At 45.2% G+C, this 25,428-nt stretch overlaps 1 protein-coding gene across 2 annotated transcripts in view; it reads right to left on the bottom strand.

The window, feature by feature from the left end:
* Window positions 1–25,428, bottom strand: part of WDR7 (WD repeat domain 7) — a 298,065-nt gene that overhangs the window by 81,673 nt on the left and 190,964 nt on the right. For both annotated transcript variants that reach the window (XM_083155233.1, XM_083155236.1), the window contains one exon: window positions 14,110–14,296. In XM_083155233.1, the coding sequence (XP_083011359.1) occupies window positions 14,110–14,296 (187 nt within the window). The remainder of the gene's footprint in view (window positions 1–14,109; window positions 14,297–25,428) is intronic.

Raw genomic sequence — 25,428 nt, 5'->3', positions numbered from 1 at the left:
ACACATCACAGGGCGCATTCTATACTATACACACATCACAGGGCGCATTCTATACAATATACACACATCACAGGGCGCATTCTATACTATACACACATCACAGAGCGCATTCTATACAATATACACACATCACAGGGCGCATTCTATACTATGCACACATCACAGGGCGCATTCTATACTATGCACACATCACAGGGCCCATTCTATACAATATACACACATCACAGGGCGCATTCTATACAATATACACACATCACAGGGTGCATTCTATACTATACACACATCACAGGGCGCATTCTATACAATATACACACATCACAGGGCGCATTCTATACTATGCACACATCACAGGGCGCATTCTATACTATGCACACATCACAGGGCGCATTCTATACAATATACACACATCACAGGGCGCATTCTATACAATATACACACATCACAGGGTGCATTCTATACTATACACACATCACAGGGTGCATTCTATACTATACACACATCACAGGGCGCATTCTATACAATATACACACATCACAGGGTGCATTCTATACTATACACACATCACAGGGTGCATTCTATACTATACACACACATCACAGGGCGCATTCTATACTATGCACACATCACAGGGCACATTCTATACAATATACACACATCACAGGGCGCATTCTATACAATATACACACATCACAGGGTGCATTCTATACAATATACACACATCACAGGGTGCATTCTATACAATATACACACATCACAGGGCGCATTCTATACAATATACACACATCACAGGGTGCATTCTATACTATACACACATCACAGGGCGCATTCTATACTATACACACATCACAGGGCGCATTCTATACTATACACACATCACAGGGCGCATTCTATACTATACACACATCACAGAACGCATTCTATACAATATACACACATCACAGGGCGCATTCTATACTATGCACACATCACAGGGCGCATTCTATACTATGCACACATCACAGGGCGCATTCTATACAATATACACACATCACAGGGCGCATTCTATACAATATACACACATCACAGGGTGCATTCTATACTATACACACATCACAGGGCGCATTCTATACAATATACACACATCACAGGGCGCATTCTATACTATGCACACATCACAGGGCGCATTCTATACTATGCACACATCACAGGGCGCATTCTATACAATATACACACATCACAGGGTGCATTCTATACAATATACACACATCACAGGGTGCATTCTATACTATACACACATCACAGGGTGCATTCTATACTATACACACATCACAGGGCGCATTCTATACAATATACACACATCACAGGGTGCATTCTATACTATACACACATCACAGGGCGCATTCTATACTATACACACACATCACAGGGCGCATTCTATACTATGCACACATCACAGGGCACATTCTATACAATATACACACATAACAGGGCGCATTCTATACAATATACACACATCACAGGGTGCATTCTATACAATATACACACATCACAGGGTGCATTCTATACTATACACACATCACAGGGTGCATTCTATACTATACACACATCACAGGGTGCATTCTATACTATACACACATCACAGGGCGCATTCTATACTATACACACATCACAAGGTGCATTCTATACTATATACACACATCACAGGGTGCATTCTATACTATACACACATCACAGGGTGCATTCTATACTATATACACACATCACAGGGTGCATTCTATACAATATACACACATCACAGGGTGCATTCTATACAATATACACATCACAGGGTGCATTCTATACAATATACATATCACAGGGTGCATTCTATACTATACACACATCACAGGGTGCATTCTATACAATATACACATCACAGGGTGCATTCTATACTATACACGCATCACAGGGTGCATTCTATACTATACACACACATCACAGGGCGCATTCTATACTATACACACACACACATCACAGGGCGCATTCTATACTATACACACATCACAGGGCGCATTCTATACAATATACACACATCACAGGGTGCATTCTATACTATATACACATCACAGGGTGCATTCTATACTATACATACATCACAGGGTGCATTCTATACAATATACACACATCACAGGGTGCATTCTATACTATACACACATCATAGGGTGCATTCTATACTATACACACATCACAGGGCGCATTCTATACAATATACACACATCACAGGGCGCATTCTATACTATACACACATCACAGGGCGCATTCTATACTATACACACATCACAGGGCGCATTCTATACAATATACACACATCACAGGGCGCATTCTATACTATACACACATCACAGGGCGCATTCTATACAATATACACACATCACAGGGTGCATTCTATACTATACACACATCACAGGGTGCATTCTATACTATACACACATCACAGGGTGCATTCTATACTATACACACATCACAGGGTGCATTCTATACTATACACACATCACAGGGCGCATTCTATACAATATACACACATCACAGGGTGCATTCTATACTATACACACACATCACAGGGCGCATTCTATACTATACACACATCACAGGGCGCATTCTATACAATATACACACATCACAGGGTGCATTCTATACTATATACACATCACAGGGTGCATTCTATACTATACACACATCACAGGGTGCATTCTATACAATATACACACATCACAGGGCGCATTCTATACTATACACACATCACAGGGTGCATTCTATACTATACACACATCACAGGGCGCATTCTATACAATATACACACATCACAGGGTGCATTCTATACTATACACACATCACAGGGTGCATTCTATACTATACACACATCACAGGGTGCATTCTATACTATACACACATCACAGGGCGCATTCTATACAATATACACACATCACAGGGTGCATTCTATACTATACACACACATCACAGGGCCCATTCTATACTATACATACATGACAAGGCGCATTCTATACTATGTACACATCACAGGGCGCATTCTATACTATGTACACATCACAGGGTGCATTCTATACTATACACACACATCACAGGGCGCATTCTATACTGTGTACACATCACATGGTGCATTCTATACTATGCACACATCAAAGGGCGCATTCTATACTATACACACATCACAGGGCGCATTCTATACTATACACACATCACAGGGCGCATTCTATACAATATACACACATCACAGGGTGCATTCTATACTATACACACATCACAGGGCGCATTCTATACTATACACACATCACAGGGCGCATTCTATACTATACACACATCACAGGGCGCATTCTATACTATACACACATCACAGAGCGCATTCTATACAATATACACACATCACAGGGCGCATTCTATACTATGCACACATCACAGGGCGCATTCTATACTATGCACACATCACAGGGCCCATTCTATACAATATACACACATCACAGGGCGCATTCTATACAATATACACACATCACAGGGTGCATTCTATACTATACACACATCACAGGGCGCATTCTATACAATATACACACATCACAGGGCGCATTCTATACTATGCACACATCACAGGGCGCATTCTATACTATGCACACATCACAGGGCGCATTCTATACAATATACACACATCACAGGGCGCATTCTATACAATATACACACATCACAGGGTGCATTCTATACTATACACACATCACAGGGTGCATTCTATACTATACACACATCACAGGGCGCATTCTATACAATATACACACATCACAGGGTGCATTCTATACTATACACACATCACAGGGCCCATTCTATACAATATACACACATCACAGGGCGCATTCTATACAATATACACACATCACAGGGTGCATTCTATACTATACACACATCACAGGGCGCATTCTATACAATATACACACATCACAGGGCGCATTCTATACTATGCACACATCACAGGGCGCATTCTATACTATGCACACATCACAGGGCGCATTCTATACAATATACACACATCACAGGGCGCATTCTATACAATATACACACATCACAGGGTGCATTCTATACTATACACACATCACAGGGTGCATTCTATACTATACACACATCACAGGGCGCATTCTATACAATATACACACATCACAGGGTGCATTCTATACTATACACACATCACAGGGTGCATTCTATACTATACACACACATCACAGGGCGCATTCTATACTATGCACACATCACAGGGCACATTCTATACAATATACACACATCACAGGGCGCATTCTATACAATATACACACATCACAGGGTGCATTCTATACAATATACACACATCACAGGGTGCATTCTATACAATATACACACATCACAGGGCGCATTCTATACAATATACACACATCACAGGGTGCATTCTATACTATACACACATCACAGGGCGCATTCTATACTATACACACATCACAGGGCGCATTCTATACTATACACACATCACAGGGCGCATTCTATACTATACACACATCACAGAGCGCATTCTATACAATATACACACATCACAGGGCGCATTCTATACTATGCACACATCACAGGGCGCATTCTATACTATGCACACATCACAGGGCGCATTCTATACAATATACACACATCACAGGGCGCATTCTATACAATATACACACATCACAGGGTGCATTCTATACTATACACACATCACAGGGCGCATTCTATACAATACACACACATCACAGGGCGCATTCTATACTATGCACACATCACAGGGCGCATTCTATACTATGCACACATCACAGGGCGCATTCTATACAATATACACACATCACAGGGCGCATTCTATACAATATACACACATCACAGGGTGCATTCTATACTATACACACATCACAGGGTGCATTCTATACTATACACACATCACAGGGCGCATTCTATACAATATACACACATCACAGGGTGCATTCTATACTATACACACATCACAGGGCGCATTCTATACTATACACACACATCACAGGGCGCATTCTATACTATGCACACATCACAGGGCACATTCTATACAATATACACACATCACAGGGCGCATTCTATACAATATACACACATCACAGGGTGCATTCTATACAATATACACACATCACAGGGTGCATTCTATACTATACACACATCACAGGGTGCATTCTATACTATACACACATCACAGGGTGCATTCTATACTATACACACATCACAGGGCGCATTCTATACTATACACACATCACAAGGTGCATTCTATACTATATACACACATCACAGGGTGCATTCTATACTATACACACATCACAGGGTGCATTCTATACTATATACACACATCACAGGGTGCATTCTATACAATATACACACATCACAGGGTGCATTCTATACAATATACACATCACAGGGTGCATTCTATACAATATACATATCACAGGGTGCATTCTATACTATACACACATCACAGGGTGCATTCTATACAATATACACATCACAGGGTGCATTCTATACTATACACGCATCACAGGGTGCATTCTATACTATACACACACATCACAGGGCGCATTCTATACTATACACACACACACATCACAGGGCGCATTCTATACTATACACACATCACAGGGCGCATTCTATACAATATACACACATCACAGGGTGCATTCTATACTATATACACATCACAGGGTGCATTCTATACTATACATACATCACAGGGTGCATTCTATACAATATACACACATCACAGGGTGCATTCTATACTATACACACATCATAGGGTGCATTCTATACTATACACACATCACAGGGCGCATTCTATACAATATACACACATCACAGGGCGCATTCTATACTATACACACATCACAGGGCGCATTCTATACTATACACACATCACAGGGCGCATTCTATACAATATACACACATCACAGGGCGCATTCTATACTATACACACATCACAGGGCGCATTCTATACAATATACACACATCACAGGGTGCATTCTATACTATACACACATCACAGGGTGCATTCTATACTATACACACATCACAGGGTGCATTCTATACTATACACACATCACAGGGTGCATTCTATACTATACACACATCACAGGGCGCATTCTATACAATATACACACATCACAGGGTGCATTCTATACTATACACACACATCACAGGGCGCATTCTATACTATACACACATCACAGGGCGCATTCTATACAATATACACACATCACAGGGTGCATTCTATACTATATACACATCACAGGGTGCATTCTATACTATACACACATCACAGGGTGCATTCTATACAATATACACACATCACAGGGCGCATTCTATACTATACACACATCACAGGGTGCATTCTATACTATACACACATCACAGGGCGCATTCTATACAATATACACACATCACAGGGTGCATTCTATACTATACACACATCACAGGGTGCATTCTATACTATACACACATCACAGGGTGCATTCTATACTATACACACATCACAGGGCGCATTCTATACAATATACACACATCACAGGGTGCATTCTATACTATATACACACATCACAGGGTGCATTCTATACAATATACACACATCACAGGGTGCATTCTATACTATACACATCACAGGGTGCATTCTATACAATATACACACATGACAGGGTGCATTCTATACTATACACATCACAGGGTGCATTCTATACAATATACACACATCACAGGGCGCATTCTATACAATATACACACATCACAGGGTGCATTCTATACTATACACACATCACAGGGCGCATTCTATACAATATACACACATCACAGGGCGCATTCTATACAATATACACACATCACAGGGTGCATTCTATACTATACACACATCACAGGGTGCATTCTATACAATATACACACATCACAGGGCGCATTCTATACAATATACACACATCACAGGGCGCATTCTATACAATATACACACATCACAGGGCGCATTCTATACTATACACACATCACAGGGTGCATTCTATACTATACACACATCACAGGGCGCATTCTATACAATATACACACATCACAGGGTGCATTCTATACTATATACACACATCACAGGGTGCATTCTATACAATATACACACATCACAGGGTGCATTCTATACTATACACATCACAGGGTGCATTCTATACAATATACACACATGACAGGGTGCATTCTATACTATACACATCACAGGGTGCATTCTATACAATATACACACATCACAGGGCGCATTCTATACAATATACACACATCACAGGGTGCATTCTATACTATACACACATCACAGGGTGCATTCTATACAATATACACACATCACAGGGCGCATTCTATACAATATACGGAAAAGGTACATCTGTCAGACCAGACTTAGGTCTACAGTCATTAGGTCGACCCGGAAGGTCGACTGGCCGCAAGGTCGACAGGGTTAAAGGTCGACATGGGTCAATGTCGACATGGGCCAAGGTCGTACGTTCCTGTGACGACCCGCTCATGAGCACCATTGTCCTGGTGTGTACCAGGCATTAGATGGAAATGAAAAGGTGACGTTGCCCATAGCAACCAATTTGGTCTATTTCTGTATTGCATCCTAGAAAATGATAAACAGAATTTGATTGGTTGCTATGGGCAACACTATGTCCCCCCCCCCCCCCCCTCTGTATGATGGCGATCCTGACAAAGTAATCCGCAGTGCAGAGTCTGTGTGTGCTTGGTGGTCAGGCTAGACTGTATTAGTAGGCCACAGCACCTTGCCTGATTTTTAAAGGGACAATGCTCCTTGCTTAAACAGCCTGGCTGTCCGCCCTAACTAGACCCCTACTATATACTGTATATACAGAAACCTATAAAATTCACAGACCAGTAGGATGACATATTGTAGGAAATTGAATTGTAACAACATAGCTGGAAACACGATAATCTTACTTTCTCTTCTGACCTATAAATAGAGAAAAATAAATGATGGTCTAAGGACGCTAATGCTATATTTATCTGTGTATAGATAATGCCGCTACTTGGTATTAGATCTTGGCAATGTGCAGCATAAATACATTCCTTTGCTTAATTGTATTATTTAGAAGGTCATCTGAAGTTAAGTCCTATTTATTGTATATCACCAATGGGGAGGGAGGAAGGGTAAAGGCTTGTTCTTATGGCCATGTAACATCATTTACAAAGCTGGAGCGGCGCAGGCATGGGAAGGAGCGGAAAGCCGCATCTCTCTCCATTAATGGCTGACCTTTGTAGAGTTGTATTAATTGTCTGGTTGCGGCTGATTGCTCTTTGTATAGTGACATCGCATATGAAACATTAGGGGGGAGAGTTGTGATCGCCGCGCTCAGGAACCGCTTGTTGGTCTGTAGAGAAGTTATAGGACTGCGCTCATACAAGCAGCTCCCGTGGTAAATAAAACCACAGCGCATGTCCTCTACATGGTTACAAGTGTGGGTAGCCATCGTGGGGCTAATTCAGGCCTGATCGCTGCTCTGCGAATTTGCAGCCCTCCCTGCAATCACAGCCAGTGATGGCTAGCATTTACCCGATTGCTGGCCGTTTATCAGGACTGAATTACTGTAGGCCCTATGATAGATGAATCAGTATTAGTGAAAGTGAGGTATGAGGCACCATCAGCAAATAATTCTCTCCCATAGGCTTTACACAGCTCTCATCACATCCAAACGGAGAACAGTTTATGCAGCACCCTGGAAACAACCGGTCTCGCCTATACGCCTATAGAACTTTCTATGCGGCTATTGAAACGGAAAATAATGACATGGATCCATAACTAAAGTGCTCGCATCAGAATATAATGGTTCTGTGCAATTATATCATAAAGGGGCAAACACGGGGCAATCTGTCCTCCGTGCTGAGCGACGGGTTTCAGCACGATCATCAGCACACATCGCGGTGCTGTGTGCTGAGCGGGCTTTGCCTATTGTTTATAGGCAAAGCCCCGCAATCTAGTAGGAAAGCACTGGCGTTTCCTATGGACAATAGTGATGTGCGGTCCCAGGGCATACACACGGAGTGATCAGTGCTAGTCAGATCGCTTAGAAATAGGGCTGAAATCGCCCCGTATGTCTTCCCCTTGACTCACTGTTTAATAAATACTGAATAAGGGGGTACCCTATTGCCCTGGAAGTTGGTCACATCAAAAAAATGTGGCTTTAATTGTGATTTTTGTCTGATCATCATGGGGCTATCAAATTATAATCCCCCTTCTGCTGGGACCCAGGGCAGTTTCCCAGCTTGTAGTTGGTTCACAGTACACTTGGAGAACAGTATTTCAATCAAAATAGTCTGAGGCACCAGCGGCCACTGAGCTGTTCATTGGCTGCAGCCTACTTACCACCTTCTCCCATCCATGTGCCTGCATTTGGAATCCCATCTCGTCAACTGTTCTTTGTAGTCACAACTGCCGCCATCAGCATCTGTTCTTATACCAGTCTCATGCTGGGTGCAAACAGGTGTCCAATGACCATCCACGCTCTGTGATCGAGTGCAGAAGCCAGCAAACACTCGCACAAGATAGAAGAGTCACTCGCATGATTACTGCCCGGCCGCTTCCTATAACATGTTAGTATGCAGAAGATACATGCAACACAGAATCAGGCCCTATATATAAGGGTTACGGGTGCAGCATAGTACAAAAATTCAAACAGTGACTCTGCAAAAACTGCTGCCAAACATCACCATCTGGGACTCATTGGCAGTTGATGTCCCTATTGGCTCCCCAAACTCTGTAGCTGCCGCGGATTACCACCAATGAATGACCTGACCCTTTCTTTTTCTAGAGCCGGGATATGGCGAACCTTTGTCTCCCAGCTGTTGTTGAACTACACATTCCAGCATGCCCTGCAACAGTTTTAACATGGCCAAATAGAAGAGCATGCTGGGATGTGTAGTTCAACAACAGCCGGGAGCCAAAGGTTCCCCGTCCTTGTCCTAGAGCCATGAAAGCTGTACAATGCAGCAGTTTGTCCAGGGGCCCTGTGGTTAAACATACCGGGGCTGTATTTTTTTATGTTTGATATGAAAGAGGGCCAATCAGATGCTGCAATCACAGATACTGTGGCTTCTGATTGGTCACATTGCTCAAATGCACTCGTTTTGAAATGAAGAACTTCCGTTTAAATCTCCGCTTTGATGGTAGTGCAGTTAAAGCAGGGATTAGTGGTATCTTCATATAAGATCAAATTCCTAAAGCTTTATGTAAGACTATCACCCCAAGTTCTTCCAACTCCTCACCCGCTGCGGCTTCAATACAAAAACGTCTAGTCATATAGGCCTGAATGAGCAGTGGGGAAATGTCGTTTTTGCTCCTTTATTACAATGGCCTTGAGTCTGACAGGCAGATGCTTTGTCCCTTTGTTCTAATATTAACTACTTAGAGGGAAAGCTGCCCAGTTCCTAAATAACACCGGTGATACACGGGGCGCCATAGGTTATTTGTGTGCTATTGACAAGCGAAGTGGTAACATTTAACCAGAAGAATCCCAACACCATGCGTTAATAAATAAGTAATTATACAGCACAGCGACATTGCTACTTGAAAAACAGAGCAAATATCCTCCGCACACGAGGGGGTCAGGGGTCAAGGCAAACCTGACTCCCAATCAGACAATGGGACTGGCACAAAACAAACTGGTTAATGCATTGCGGCCACAGCACCTATTGAAGTCAGGGGATGCTGTGATACTAACGAGAGGTATCAGAGATGGATAAGTCAGCCCTTGAGAACCCACTAAATACAGCTGTAGGGCATTGTGTCTCTGCAGCGGCAGAGACGGCCTGTGTCCTGCACTTCAGGCTGTCTCCTGCAATCCACTGATCAGCCCATACATATACATAACCTGTATTGTGCCATTTCTGGAGTCATCTCTCAAGAGGAGTGGGTTCTAGATAAAACTTTAGGCTCAATGTATCACTTTCCTGTCACAGAACAGCCTAAAGGAGAGAATGTCTGACTTTATATATTATGCAGCTGTTATTATAGCGGTGGGGATGACAGCACACTACCGCTGCTGCCTACCGAGTGGCTGAAATTATGACATCAATGACAATGCGGGGCAAAAATCTTGACTGCCGGATTGCCGAATCTAGATATGCAGATAGCGTTAGGCCGGGAGGGAAGGGATGGTGTTTGGAAGAGGGTTAGTTTTAGGTGAAAGTATGTGGGTAGTGTTAAGCAGGGGTGGGGGTGGAGGTGGTGTTTGGAAGAGGGTTGTTTTAGACATTAACAGGGGGGTTAGGCTGCGGGGGAAGTGTTAAACTGTGAGGGGGGATAGCTAGTGAGGAGGGAGAGTTAGGCACTTGCAGGGAGGTTAGGGTTAGGTGATGAGGAGGGAGGGTTAGGCACTTAGAATAAGAGTGGTTAGGGTTAGGCTGTGGATAGGTGGTGAGGAGGGAGGGTTAGACACTAGCTGGGAGGTCAGGGTTAGGCTGTGGGTGGAGGGTTAGGAGGGAGGGTTAGACACTAGCTGGGAGGTCAGGGTTAGGCTGTGGGTGGAGGGTTAGGAGGGAGGGTTAGGCACTTAGAATAGGTGGGGTAGGCTGTGTGGGGAGAGGGTTTAGGTTCAGGCACTAACAGGGAGTATTGTGGTTAAGCACCAGTGGGGGGGGGGGGGGGGGGGTTGTCAGTATGTTTATCTAAACCCTGTTGGGATTTCCCACATTGGGATGCCGGCTTTGGTATTCTGAAAGCCGGAATCCTTACCGCCGCCATCCGTATGTATCCCTTATTAAACATATACTGACCAGAAAGAACATATCGGTCCTTGGTCTGAACCACATTACCATTATGTCGTCCTCTAACCAAAAATGAATAAACTACTGAATAAACGTGAACAGAAGGGAATCCCCTCATCCTCAGAATTCTGTCTCTCTCTGTCTGACATATTCCTGCGCATGCGGCATAACGGTCAGCGCTGTAAGGAGACCTCCACGCCGTAGACAGCCTGACTGCAGAACACAGATAAGATAAGCAGTAGCAGAGATCGCTCCATGCTGGGACACAACAGGGCTCTCCGTGGCCTTGCCTGGGACAGAGCGAGAAGAGCAGATCCCTCTGGTCGTAGATGTGCATCTGCTCTGTAATCTTATCTCTGACAGAGAGAGAAAAGAGACTTTTATGCTGTATTGTCCTCCTTGTGTGCGTGGTGTCTGTACTGATACCCTCCGCTCTCGCTGAGTCCTGGACTTGCCTACAGAGAGCTTCCCTATCTTACCCTGCGGGTGTGCGGTCTGTGCAGTGTATAAAAGTGTGCCGTAGTGTGTACGCATGGTCCTTTGCCCTCACTTCCATCAATGAACACAATAAAAATGAGTTACGGGTAGTAGCATCTTTGTCCTGCTCGGATGCAGGCATGTTAATGCTGCCAGTCATTTTACCAAGGCACACGGCGCACGTGAATGTGGTTGGAGGATTACCACTACGCACCGGCGAGGGGGTTAAACAGAGAGGATCGTCGAAAATAAGCCACCCTCGCCGTTTAACCTGTGCGCCGGGCGCTCACCCTATTCAATGTTCCGGGGGAATCCTTGCTGTCAGAGGATGGCGAGGATTCCCCCAAACAGACAGATTCGCAGCTAATGCAGGGAACCTCGCTGTTTTGGCGGCTGCACGTGCTGTTACCCCTCGCTGTAAAAACCCAGCGAGGTGGAAACGGTCAGTTGAATACTGACCTGTGAGCTGTGACGGCAAGCAATCAGCATTGCTTGCCCTCACAGCTCGCAAAGGAGCATTGAATACCAGCCTTGTGAGCGATCACCTTATAAGTGCACCGACAAACCCCAGAGAAGTCAGATCTGTTAGAATCAAACCATTATCTGCAAATGCATGATGTAAAATAGATCCGATGGTTATGGATCTACAGATGTGTCTTTACACATCATGGCTGCAGTTGCGCCAAGCAGCCCCTTTCGATGCACCAGGTCCCGCGAGACTCTGCTAGCATCCGGCATCCTTTGGGCAGAAAATGCATTTTAGTCGCAGTGACATAAAACCAAGACGCACCAGTAGACTCTGCATGAGTATATCTGTGTACAACTCAGTCTGTGTACTACAATGTACAACAACCGCTTCTTTCCAATACAGGTTCTGTTCTTCTTTGTAGACAGACTCAGTCGCATACAGTCACATAAATCAGCGCAGTCTCCTGGTGCATCTTAGATGCACCATGTTGCGACTAAGATGCATTTCTGGCAAAAGAAGAAGAAGACACCAACGCTAGCACAGGACCCGGCGGCAAACTAATGGCAGGCATCTCACACTGAGCGGTGGATGCATGTGTATATTAACAGTCCAAGAGCTGTAATAGTGTAATGTTTTAGGATCTGCACATGTGAAGAAGCCACAGTAGGATCCTTTCAACTCAAGTAGCCTCTTGCGGCTTTTTTTGCCTATTTTAGCACAGTCGCTGCTTGCTAAGACGCAGTGGTCTTCAGCCCTGGCCTGCGTCCTTCAATATCTTGTGAAATCTACTGGAATCTGTAGTACACTGAATGACACGTTACACATCACATTAACATGTGTTCCAATTTCATTTATAAACAACAAACACCTGATGTGCCCAGTTTCTACCAGCTAAAAGTTTGCTTGTCAGAACATTTCACCCCTTCAGCATTCAAATTTTGAAAAATCCCTGCTCAGTGAGTAGCTGCAAATAACGGTCGCATTTCTCAGACCACCCAGCAAGGGACACAGGGAGAGTTCACCAACTGTCACAATGTCGAGAGCACAATTGTGATGCAGCGGACGTTTCGCCACATAACGCCGAAACGAAGTAACCAATTACACCGCCAAAATTTGTCTCCAAGACCTAGAACTTGGTATATGATGCCGTACTCAGACCATGGCATTGTAGAAATATGACAGTCCTAAAAGTCCTTCCTGCTATTAATATATAGATGATTTACAAATGTTATCAGCCAGAAGATCCAATAAAAAAAGGGCAAAATTCAATGCTAAATAGGCATTGAAAAAGAATTGATATAAGTTAGGAGAAGCTAAGAACACATGAAAGTTGCAATACGTACTTGGCAAGCTGTTTTTCAGCCTCTGCGCAAAGTTCTAGGAGTCCCATCAGTACAGCAGATACATCCATATAGGGCTCCCACACGGTAAAGCCTCGTCCAATCAGATCAATAGCCGTTCTGCGGATGGTGCTGTGAGGGGGGAGCTTGGGGCTTGGTGGTTGCAGGAGCAGGAAAGTCAGAGCCTTGCCTGTGATAAAAGGAGATATATTGCATTTCAAAGCCGTCCCTTGAATGAGTAAAATGATTTTTACAAGACTTAACAGCAGCTTAAACTGGCGCATGTTTAAAAAAAAAAAAAAAAACGCTTGCCAACTCAGCAAAAAATGCACAGGGCATCCGCACAACAGTATCTGAAGAGCATTAAACTTAATGGAGAGGAAAATTGTTTGACAGACAAATCATTGCACATGACACCTGACGTGATCGGGACAGTGGGAGCGTGGCGGGTGAAGAGACGAGAGGTTAGGAGTGCCGGCACCCACACTTTTCACCGCTTACTAGACATTTAGGGTATACGACGTGCTCTATACATTATTGATCAACCGCATCTGTTCAATTGCTAATCATTTAAAGCTATTAAAGTCCGGGTTGATACAATGCTAAGTAAGTGAGCGCAATTTGTTGTGTATGATTGCTGCCTGTAAATAGACCGTTATTTTATTACTTCTGTGCATCCCTCCGGAAACAGAACCGGTGTAATAACACCGACAACCCCTAGCAATTAGCACAAGTGAGCAAATGCACACAAAATGGAAAAGGAGATACACAAATGACATCCGTGTTACACAAATGGGTGCACGGCACTGTACAGACGGAACATGCCGGGAGGGAATCCTAATGTATAGAGATCACGTGAGATTATTTATGGGTAACCTTGTGGTGAATGAGTTCACAGCACTAGGAGCCGGCTTTTTATAGACATAATAAATCCAAAATGGACACACTTCTGTTTTCCCAGGCAGGTAAGGATGCGGTCATACTTAAGAGCACATGAATAAAACGCATGGGTCCAAGCTCATAGGCTGTGGCCGCATTCACCCCACATCACCCCAAAAACCTTTAACAATCAAAATGTATTTTTATTTATTATGATCAAGAACAATCAATGTGACACTTGCTGCTGGGATTCTGTAATCACATTGTTATTACTATAATATGGCAACATCATAATCTGTAGCATTGTACGTGGGATTAATGGGAAATATAACGTTTACACAAAAAGGAGTTCAAGTAACTTATTATCGAAGGAAAAGGAACATGTACAAGAGGATATGTGCGAAGTGACAGAGTACGGAGAACCAGAGCAGATTGTGGTGTGAGGTTCTGACAATGAAGGCAAGGGTAGGGAGTTAGTGACTGGTCAGGCTATAGGTATATGGATGCCCGGCAGACGGGATACCAGCAGACAGAGAACTGATGCTAAAAATTATGACAGGAGTCCAGTAAGTACACTTACCTTCTCCCTGTCCCCCCTTAACCATCCCTACCAGATGCCTAACCCTAAACTCCCTCCCCCGCATGCTAACCTTAACCAACCTCCTTATGCCCCTTTCAGACCGCACATATTAACCAGTATATTGCCGTTTTTTTACCGTTTCAAAACGGTAATATGTGCGGTCTGAAAGGTGCAGAGTGATTTTACCGTTTCCCCCCCAAAAAAAACGTTTTTTGGAAACGGTAAAAAAGCAGAGTCCTACCCGTTCCAGACCCGTTTTTTTTTTTGCGGTCTGAAACAGTATTTAGGAACCCACACTGCCAAGGTACCAGGGGAGGGGGACCTGGCAGCTCGGTCCGGGTGGGGCTGCAGGTGGCCCCCGCTGCCACACAGCGCAGGGTCCCTTTGGGGAATGTGCAATGAGCGGTGGGGTCTCCGCAGGGACCCCACCGCTTATTTAACATTCCCCAAAGGGACCCTGCGCTGTGTGGCAGTGTTTTACACTTAACCCCCCCCCAATGTGTTTAATAAACCCCCCGTGCGGCCGGTACCTCCTGCGTTGCGGATCCCGGCTCCCCATAGGAAAACCTGTCTGAAAAACTTTCTTTTGCATGGGGGCAGCCATTTTCCTGCCCCCATACAGGGGGCAGGAAAATGGAGGGGGGTGGGTTTCTTAAACACATTAAACACCTTGGGGGCGACGACGACGAATAACTATAAAGGATAGATCTTTGGAATGAGCAGTGGGGTAGGTCATTGGCTATTGTAGTATAGGCCGCGAAGTTCTAGGAAAGAGTTGAAGAAAAAAATAGGCCGACAATTATAAATGAATGTGACGTCCAAAGAGTGCAGAGGAGATGGGAACCGTGAGGCTGGGTGATGTCTGCAGAGGATGAAGGCGCTATAAAGGGATTTTAATGATGTATTTAATAATAGAATGTCTAAAATAAGATGGAAAAGGCACCGGTGTAAAGAGAAGTTAATGGGAACTGCTAACATAAGGCATAATTGTTAAGGAGAAGGGAGGAATACAGTATGTAGGGAGGAGGATCAAGGAATGGTGGAATGGTAGAATGGTCTGTTGTGGGAGGGGGGGGGGTGGTTTAAAAATGTGAGGGACTAAAATGGGCGAGAGGAAGGAAAACGACTGTGCAGGGGAAGGGTTACCACCTCATCCTTTTAATTCTGAACACATATTAATTACACAGGTTCTGTGGCTATAATACAGTGGACACAAAGCCGTTAACATGTACAACGTGAAGGTACGTGGACGTTTTAAAAAGTAGTTTGGGAAAGTGTAGATATAAGGAGGTTTGTTTGCTGGAGGACACAACAACCCTATACTCTTTGGGTAAGTCCTTGTCACAGGTACATCTGGGAACATCTGCACAGCAAGGAAAGTGAGTGTGCCAACATGAACGGTGGCCATGGGCTTATTGGGTGGTGTGGATTAATAGTTTGGCAATGTCATTAGGTTGACACGGTATACGTTCGGTCAACAGGTACAAGATGTTGACAGATGAAAATGATTGCCAGTGCTTAACGTTTACATAAAAATGATTGACACCTATATGATCGACACTTTTTTGGGGGGTTATCTTGTCCTAAATAGATTATCTTTTACTGTAACCTTACCACCATCAGTCGAAACTTGTACCCTTGGATCGCTTTGTTTGCTACGCGATGGTGACTTGCTCCGAGACAGGTTAATATTCCTAATAGATGTTCACATGGACAGTGAGGGGGGTGCTGGATTGAGGGGGCAGGGTATGGGGTAAGGCACTACAGGGAGGGTGGGGTACGGTCAAACTACAGGGGTGGGTGTTGGTGGTTGGTTTAGGCTGCGAGAAGGGAGGGCTATGTCGGCAGGGGGAGGGTAACTGTACTTACCTGACCCCTGTCGGGGTTTCCTCCTTTGGGATGCCGGCGTCGGTATTATGAAACCCGGCATCCCAAACGCTGGTCATCTGTATGTGTCCCCTTTAAAACATCGGAATGATTTATCGTTGTCCCTTAGATATCAGGCGAGACTAAAGGCAACGATTCCGCACAGGCCAGACAAGCATCTCTGTGATGTCACAGAGCTGCGTTACGCTCTGATAATGAAAGATCATATTTATCGCCTGGCTGGTGGCAAAGCAGGTATTAGGGAAGAAACAACTTGGCGTTGTTAATAGTGAATTGAAAGCAACAACAATCTGGAACACAGTTAAAGGGCTGCGCTCGTCCATGCAGAGAGAGAGAGAGAGAGAGAGAGGCAGAGGAGGGGAATATCTGTACACACATTTCCTAAGGTTAAAAACACACACATTGTAGCCGAGAACAGCTGTGGTTCCCCCATTATGCCTGGTCTATCTATAATATGCCGCTCCTGTCTTTGTACTCCCTTATTATCTTTTCTGCAGTAGGGAAGAGGACACCCGGGTCATTCGCCGCAGCCATTTTATATTCAGGACCTCTGCAGAGGTCAAAGGAGCTGCTTAGAGAAATCTCAGGACGGTCTCACTTGGCATTTAAAAGAAGCCTTGAAGGTTATTCCGATGGAAGAGCTCGAAAGCAGAACCAGAAGTCTTATTTTTTTTTTCCCAATACACAAGATGGAAACCATCCTTGATTTTTACTGCAGGCTTGCATTTGCCTTGGTTCTATACACTATTTAGAAGTGTCTTTGGGGTACATGAATTACATGCTTGGGGCAGGGATTACCAGCAAGGTCATGGTCAGCAGACTCTCTAAATTAACATTCCTGTATTATTCCCGGAGGACAATGGTAGGAATACGTGGTATTGTGGTGCAATGACTAGAAATGGGACAGTGTACAATAAGGAGGGTCAGAAGGACATTGCTCATGCATTAATTCATATTAATGTATTATTTTATTTATATAGCGCTCTTTCTCCAATAGTCCTCAAGGCGCTTAACAGATAGAATGAATGTAATACAGTACAGGAACACTGACGTACAGAAAAGCATTTCATACACTATATTTAAAGGAATTACGAAAATGCTTGAGTAAACAGGAAAGTCTTGGATCTGTTATTGAAGGATTCTAGAGTGGGGGTCTCTCAAACTGTGCGTGTAAGTGAGTTCCATAGAGTCAGAGCCACACGGCTAAAAGCTTGATCCTCAGATGAATTATGGGAAATTCTAGGTACTGCTAAAAGTCCTTCATCTACAGAACGCAGTACACAGCTGTGACCGTCATGATGGACATTCAATTATTTATTGCCATATACCATGTGTGTAAAAACATATTAATGCCTTACAATGGTCTGAAGCTATACTAGTTAATGTACCCGGTTTCAAACGGATAATGGTTTGCTGGGTTGGAACAGTTGACCCCTTTAGGATTCGAATTTCAAAAGAATCCCTGCTTAGTGGGTGGTTGCAAATAACTGTCACAGTTTCTGGATCAACCAGCAGATCACATGCTCCAGGTCACCCAGCAGGTGCACAGGAAGAGTTCACCAATGGTCACATTTTCCAGAGCACAATGGTGATAATATTGTAAATTGCAAGCAGTTTTAGCATTACCTTATAGCAAAACTTTGGCAAGGAATGCTGGGACTTGTAGTTTCACAGTTAGAGAGGCACAGGTTGGTCAGGCCTGCGCTAGAAGATAACAGATAGAATGTTAATAACATTCTATCTGTCTAGGGCATTTGAAATGCCTAGGGGCATGCATTCTGTGCCAAGGGATGGCTCAACTTGACAGCGGTGGACTGGGACGGGCGTAACGTGTATAAGGTAAAGCGGTACTACTGTGTGGGGTATCATGAATAAGGGACACAATCATGTGATGTTATGTGAATAAGGGATACGATCATGTGATGTAATGTGAATAAGGAATACTATCATGTGATGGAATATGAATAATGGATACTAGCATGTGATGTAATGTGAATAAGGGACACTAGCATGTGATGTAATGTGAATAAGGGATACTAGCATGTGATGTAATGTGAATAAGAGATACGATCATGTGATGTAATGTGAATAAGGGATACCAGGATGTGATGTTATGTGAATAAGGGACACTAGCATGTGATGTAATGTGAATAAGGTTGCAGTACTGTGTGATATAATTTGATTTGGTACTATTGTATGGTAACACCCCTTCCCAGCAAGACCTCATCCTTCTTTTCAATATTTAAAATATTAGGGTCTTGCTGGAACAGAGCACCAAAATGTCTAGCTAGACGAGGATTGCTATAGTTGAGGGGTGATGGGAGTGGGTGATGGGTCAAGATCAGCGGGTCTAGGGGGCATCAGACAAAATCTTGCCTAGGGCATCAAATTGGTTAGGTATATACTACACCCACGGCAACGCAGGGCCTAAGAGGTTAATCCGTTAACTTCCAAGTCCTCTACATCCCCAAAATCCCCTGTCGATGTGTAGTCAGCGGAAGGGGCCAGGGTGCTATCTGGATAACTGGGCTGATCCTCTTCTGTTGTGCGTGTCTCGAACTACACGTACATACTTGTGAACTCCCCTTTTGGGAGTGGTGGTACCAGCAGCCAGGTACCGGGGAAGGGGGGGGGATGTAGTTTCAGGAGCCAGGAGGACGGAGACAGCAGCACCACAGTCGTGGGGAGGAGGAGGTGGCCTGTGACACGCTGCAAAAGGCGACTTCTGGGTTATTGTGTGGGGGATATTGGGGTGAGGGCACAGTTGCGATGAATATGCACGGGCATACGCATCACAGCACTCACTATGAGCCAAGCTGCGAAGAGGAATGAATGGCTCCTATATTAATGAATGGAACGTGTGCACGTACACGAGCATATCTGTTGCGGGCACAATCGATGCGCCGTCTATGCTGCGATGTTTCCACATGAACATTAGCAAATGCTTGCAAGAAGTTGATTGGTTGCCATGGGCAGCTTCCCCACTCTTTAGAAAGCTTGTGATATCACCCCTATGTCTTCTTAAACCAACCGCTCCGCACCACCGCAAAAGTAATAAAGCAACTGCTAGGGACTGGCAAGAAACACCACTCCCCAATGGCTGCTTTATTACTAGCAGATTACAATGGTGCTACATAGCTTGCGAGAACACTTATCTAACCGGTTCTGGGTCACAGGGCCGACTGCATGATGGTCGACATACATTAGGTAGACCACTTAAGGTTGAGAGGGCTTAGGTTGACATGGCTAAGATCGGCAGGGTCGGAAGGTCAACACAAGCATTAGATTGACAATGGGAAGTTTTTCATGTCTTTTTGTCCTGAATTTCGACGTAAGCCGATATGGATACCGTGTCAGTGTACCACGTCCCCTCGCATGGTTTTCTGCACTCGGCACACAATTATATTATCCCTACACGCCCGAGTAGATGGTAGGCTATGAAATAGTTGAAAACAGAAAAAGTTGCTTCAAAAACACGTGAAAAACTCATGTCGACCTTTTGACTCTCGACCCAATGCTTGTGACGACGTTACAACCCTTAAGACCTTAGCCATGTCGACCTCCTGTAGGTCACGTGTTAACCTAAGCCCTGTCGATCTTCATAGTGTCGACCTAGTGACCATATCCCATGTAACCAGTTACTACAGTTGTGGCCCTTGCTCCTCCTCTCCCCAGGTCCTTACGGCGAATGGGAACTAGCCGCAACCTATTTTTGGGAAGTGTTCTGTGCATCTTATGTACAGCTGGAGCCTTCTTCAGCTAGCCATCTCCGGATAGCCATGGTGAGCCATGGCTCACCAAGGCCTATTGTTCTCAGCTGCAATACAATACATAGAACAATACAGTGGAGAATTAGCGTAGGATTAAATCTGACAGGTTTGGCCCACTTAATCCTATTAAAGGGCTAGATGAGGATGGCTCTATCTGTAAACTCCTCTACTTCATGTCACTGTATGTAATTTGTGTTATAATCGCAATGCACATAAATGCATGGTGTAGGGACAGTCCTAAGCAGTGAAACCACTGGCTGCTGCTTCACACTGCAGCACCGTTCCCTGTCGCACAACATTCCAGGGATGGCTCCGAATGCTTCAAAATAGAAAGCAAAATCAATACTTTCAAGACATGGGAAAGAAAATGCATAAAGCCTCAATTTTCGCTATTTGTCTGCATGGTTGCCACGGGAGATGGTGTCATGGACCGGATTGTGTTGGAGTGTGGGTTAGTGTTTTGCATGTGTTGGAGCGGAGATTGTGTGTGTGTTGGCGTGAGAGGAGATTAGCTGAGCAGCAGACAAGAAGGTAACACACAGAACACTATTTAATGAATAGGTAAATTACTACTGCATTCATATGGGATTACTTACTACACTGCCTTCAATTCTACAGCGATGCATCATGATTCATGCTACGGAAGCAAGTGCCCAATGAATTAGTAATAAGTGGCTACATATTTAAATGTGTTGATAAATAGAACACATTAAAACCCTTCACCGACTACGGCTTGCGGAAGGCTGGCGTCAGATCCGTGATCTCCACAATGTGGTAGTCGGGGAGCTACAGATGGGACAGGAATTTATAATAAACATATTATCCTACATGACTCTCCTTATCACCTCACCTCACATGCTACTGTGACCTCCCCATACCATACAGACCACCCACATGCTACTGTGACCTCCCCATACCATACAGACCACCCACATGCTACTGTGACCTCCCCATGTACTGTACCACCCTATACCATACAGACCACCCACATGCCACTGTTACCTCCCCGTGTACTGTAATTCACTATACCATACAGACCACCCACATGTCACTGTGACCTCCCCATGTACTGTACCGCCCTATACCATACAGACCACCCACATGCCACTGTGACCTTCCCATGTACTGTATCGCCCTATACCAAACAGACCACCCACATGCCACTGTGACCTCCCCATGTACTGTACTGCCCTATACCATACAGACCACCCACATGCCACTGTGACCTCCCCATGTACTGTACCTCACCCCACAGATTACCCACATGCTACTGTGACTTCCCCATACCATACAGACCACCCACATGCTACTGTGACCTCCCCATACCATACAGACCACCCACATGCTACTGTGACCTCCCCATGTACTGTACCACCCTATACCATACAGACCACCCACATGCCACTGTTACCTCCCCGTGTACTGTAATTCACTATACCATACAGACCACCCACATGTCACTGTGACCTCCCCATGTACTGTACCGCCCTATACCATACAGACCACCCACATGCCACTGTGATCTTCCCATGAACTGTACCACCCTATACCAAACAGACCACCCACATGCCACTGTGACCTTCCCATGTACTGTACCACCCTATACCAAACAGACCACCCACATGCCACTGTGACCTTCCCATGTACTGTACCACCCTATACCAAACAGACCACCCACATGCTACTCTGACCTCTCCATACCATACAGACCACCCACATGCTACTGTGACCTCCCCATACCATACAGACCACCCACATGCTACTGTGACCTCCCCATACCATACAGACCACCCACATGCTACTGTGACCTCCCCATGTACTGTACCACCCTATACCATACAGACCACCCACATGCCACTGTGACCTCCCCATGTACTGTACCTCACTGTACCATACAGACCACCCACATGCCACTGTTACCTCCCCATGTACTGTACCTCACTATACCATACAGACCACCCGAATGTCACTGTGACCTCCCCATGTACTGTACCGCCCTATACCATACAGACCACCCACATGTCACTGTGACCTCCCCGTGTACTGTACCGCCCTATACCAAACAGACCACCCACATGCCACTGTGACCTCCCCATGTACTGTACCTCACTATACCATACAGACCACCCACATGCCACTGTTACCTCCCCATGTACTGTACTGCCCTATACCATACAGACCACCCACATGCCACTGTGACCTCCACAATGTGGTAGTCGGGGAGCTACAGATGGGACAGGAATTTATAATAAACATATTATCCTACATGACTCTCCTTATCACCTCACCTCACATGCTACTGTGACCTCCCCATACCATACAGACCACCCACATGCTACTGTGACCTCCCCAGACCACCCACATGCTACTGTGACCTCCCCATGTACTGTACCACCCTATACCATACAGACCACCCACATGCCACTGTTACCTCCCCGTGTACTGTAATTCACTATACCATACAGACCACCCACATGTCACTGTGACCTCCCCATGTACTGTACCGCCCTATACCATACAGACCACCCACATGCCACTGTGACCTTCCCATGTACTGTACCACCCTATACCAAACAGACCACCCACATGCCACTGTGACCTTCCCATGTACTGTACCACCCTATACCAAACAGACCACCCACATGCCACTGTGACCTTCCCATGTACTGTACCACCCTATACCAAACAGACCACCCACATGCTACTCTGACCTCCCCATACCATACAGACCACCCACATGCTACTGTGACCTCCCCATACCATACAGACCACCCACATGCTACTGTGACCTCCCCATACCATACAGACCACCCACATGCTACTGTGACCTCCCCATACCATACAGACCACCCACATGCTACTGTGACCTCCCCATGTACTGTACCACCCTATACCATACAGACCACCCACATGCCACTGTGACCTCCCCATGTACTGTACCTCACTGTACCATACAGACCACCCGAATGTCACTGTGACCTCCCCATGTACTGTACCGCCCTATACCATACAGACCACCCACATGTCACTGTGACCTCCCCGTGTACTGTACCGCCCTATACCATACAGACCACCCACATGCCACTGTGACCTTCCCATGTACTGTATCGCCCTATACCAAACAGACCACCCACATGCCACTGTGACCTCCCCATGTACTGTACCTCACTATACCATACAGACCACCCACATGCCACTGTTACCTCCCCATGTACTGTACTGCCCTATACCATACAGACCACCCACATGCCACTGTGACCTCCCCATGTACTGTACCTCACCCCACAGATTACCCACATGCCACTGTGACCTCCCCATGTACTGTACTTCACTATACAATACAGACTACCCACATGCCACTGTGACCTCCCCATATACTGTACCACCCTATACCATACAGACCACCCACATGCCACTGGGACCTCCCCATGTACTGTACTTCACTATACAATACAGACTACCCACAAGCCACTGTGACCTCCCCATATACTGTACCACCCTATACCATACAGACCACCCACATGCCACTGTGACCTCCCCATGTACTGTACCTCACTATACCATACAGTCCACCCACATGCCACTGTGACCTCCCCCTGTACTGTACCACCCTATACCATACAGACCACCCACAAGCCACTGTGACCTCCCCATGTACTGTACCACCCTATACCATACAGACCACCCACATGCCACTGTGACCTTCCCATGTACTGTACCGCCCTATATCATACAGACCACCCACATGCCACTGTGACCTCCCCATGTACTGTACTGCCCTATACCATACAGACCACCCACATGCCACTGTGACCTCCCCATGTACTGTACCTCACCCCACAGATTACCCACATGCCACTGTGACCTCCCCATGTACTGTACTTCACTATACCATACAGACTACCCACAAGCCACTGTGACCTCCCCATATACTGTACCACCCTATACCATACAGACCACCCACATACCACTGTGACCTCCCCATGTACTGTACCTCACTATACCATACAGACCACCCACATGCCACTATGACCACCCATGTACTGTACCTCACCCCCCAGATTACCCACATGCCACTGTGACCTCCCCATTTACTGTACCGCCTGTGATCTCCGCAATGCAGTAGGCAGGGAGCTACAGATGGGACACCTCGACAATTTTGCCGGATCCGCCAATCCAGGGTTGGGGCTGCGACATCAAATCGAG

Source organism: Crinia signifera, chromosome 1, assembly GCF_055691185.1.
Source record: "Crinia signifera chromosome 1, ASM5569118v1, whole genome shotgun sequence".
Taxonomy (NCBI): Eukaryota; Metazoa; Chordata; class Amphibia; order Anura; family Myobatrachidae; genus Crinia; species Crinia signifera.
This window is presented reverse-complemented; position numbering and strand designations above follow the sequence as displayed.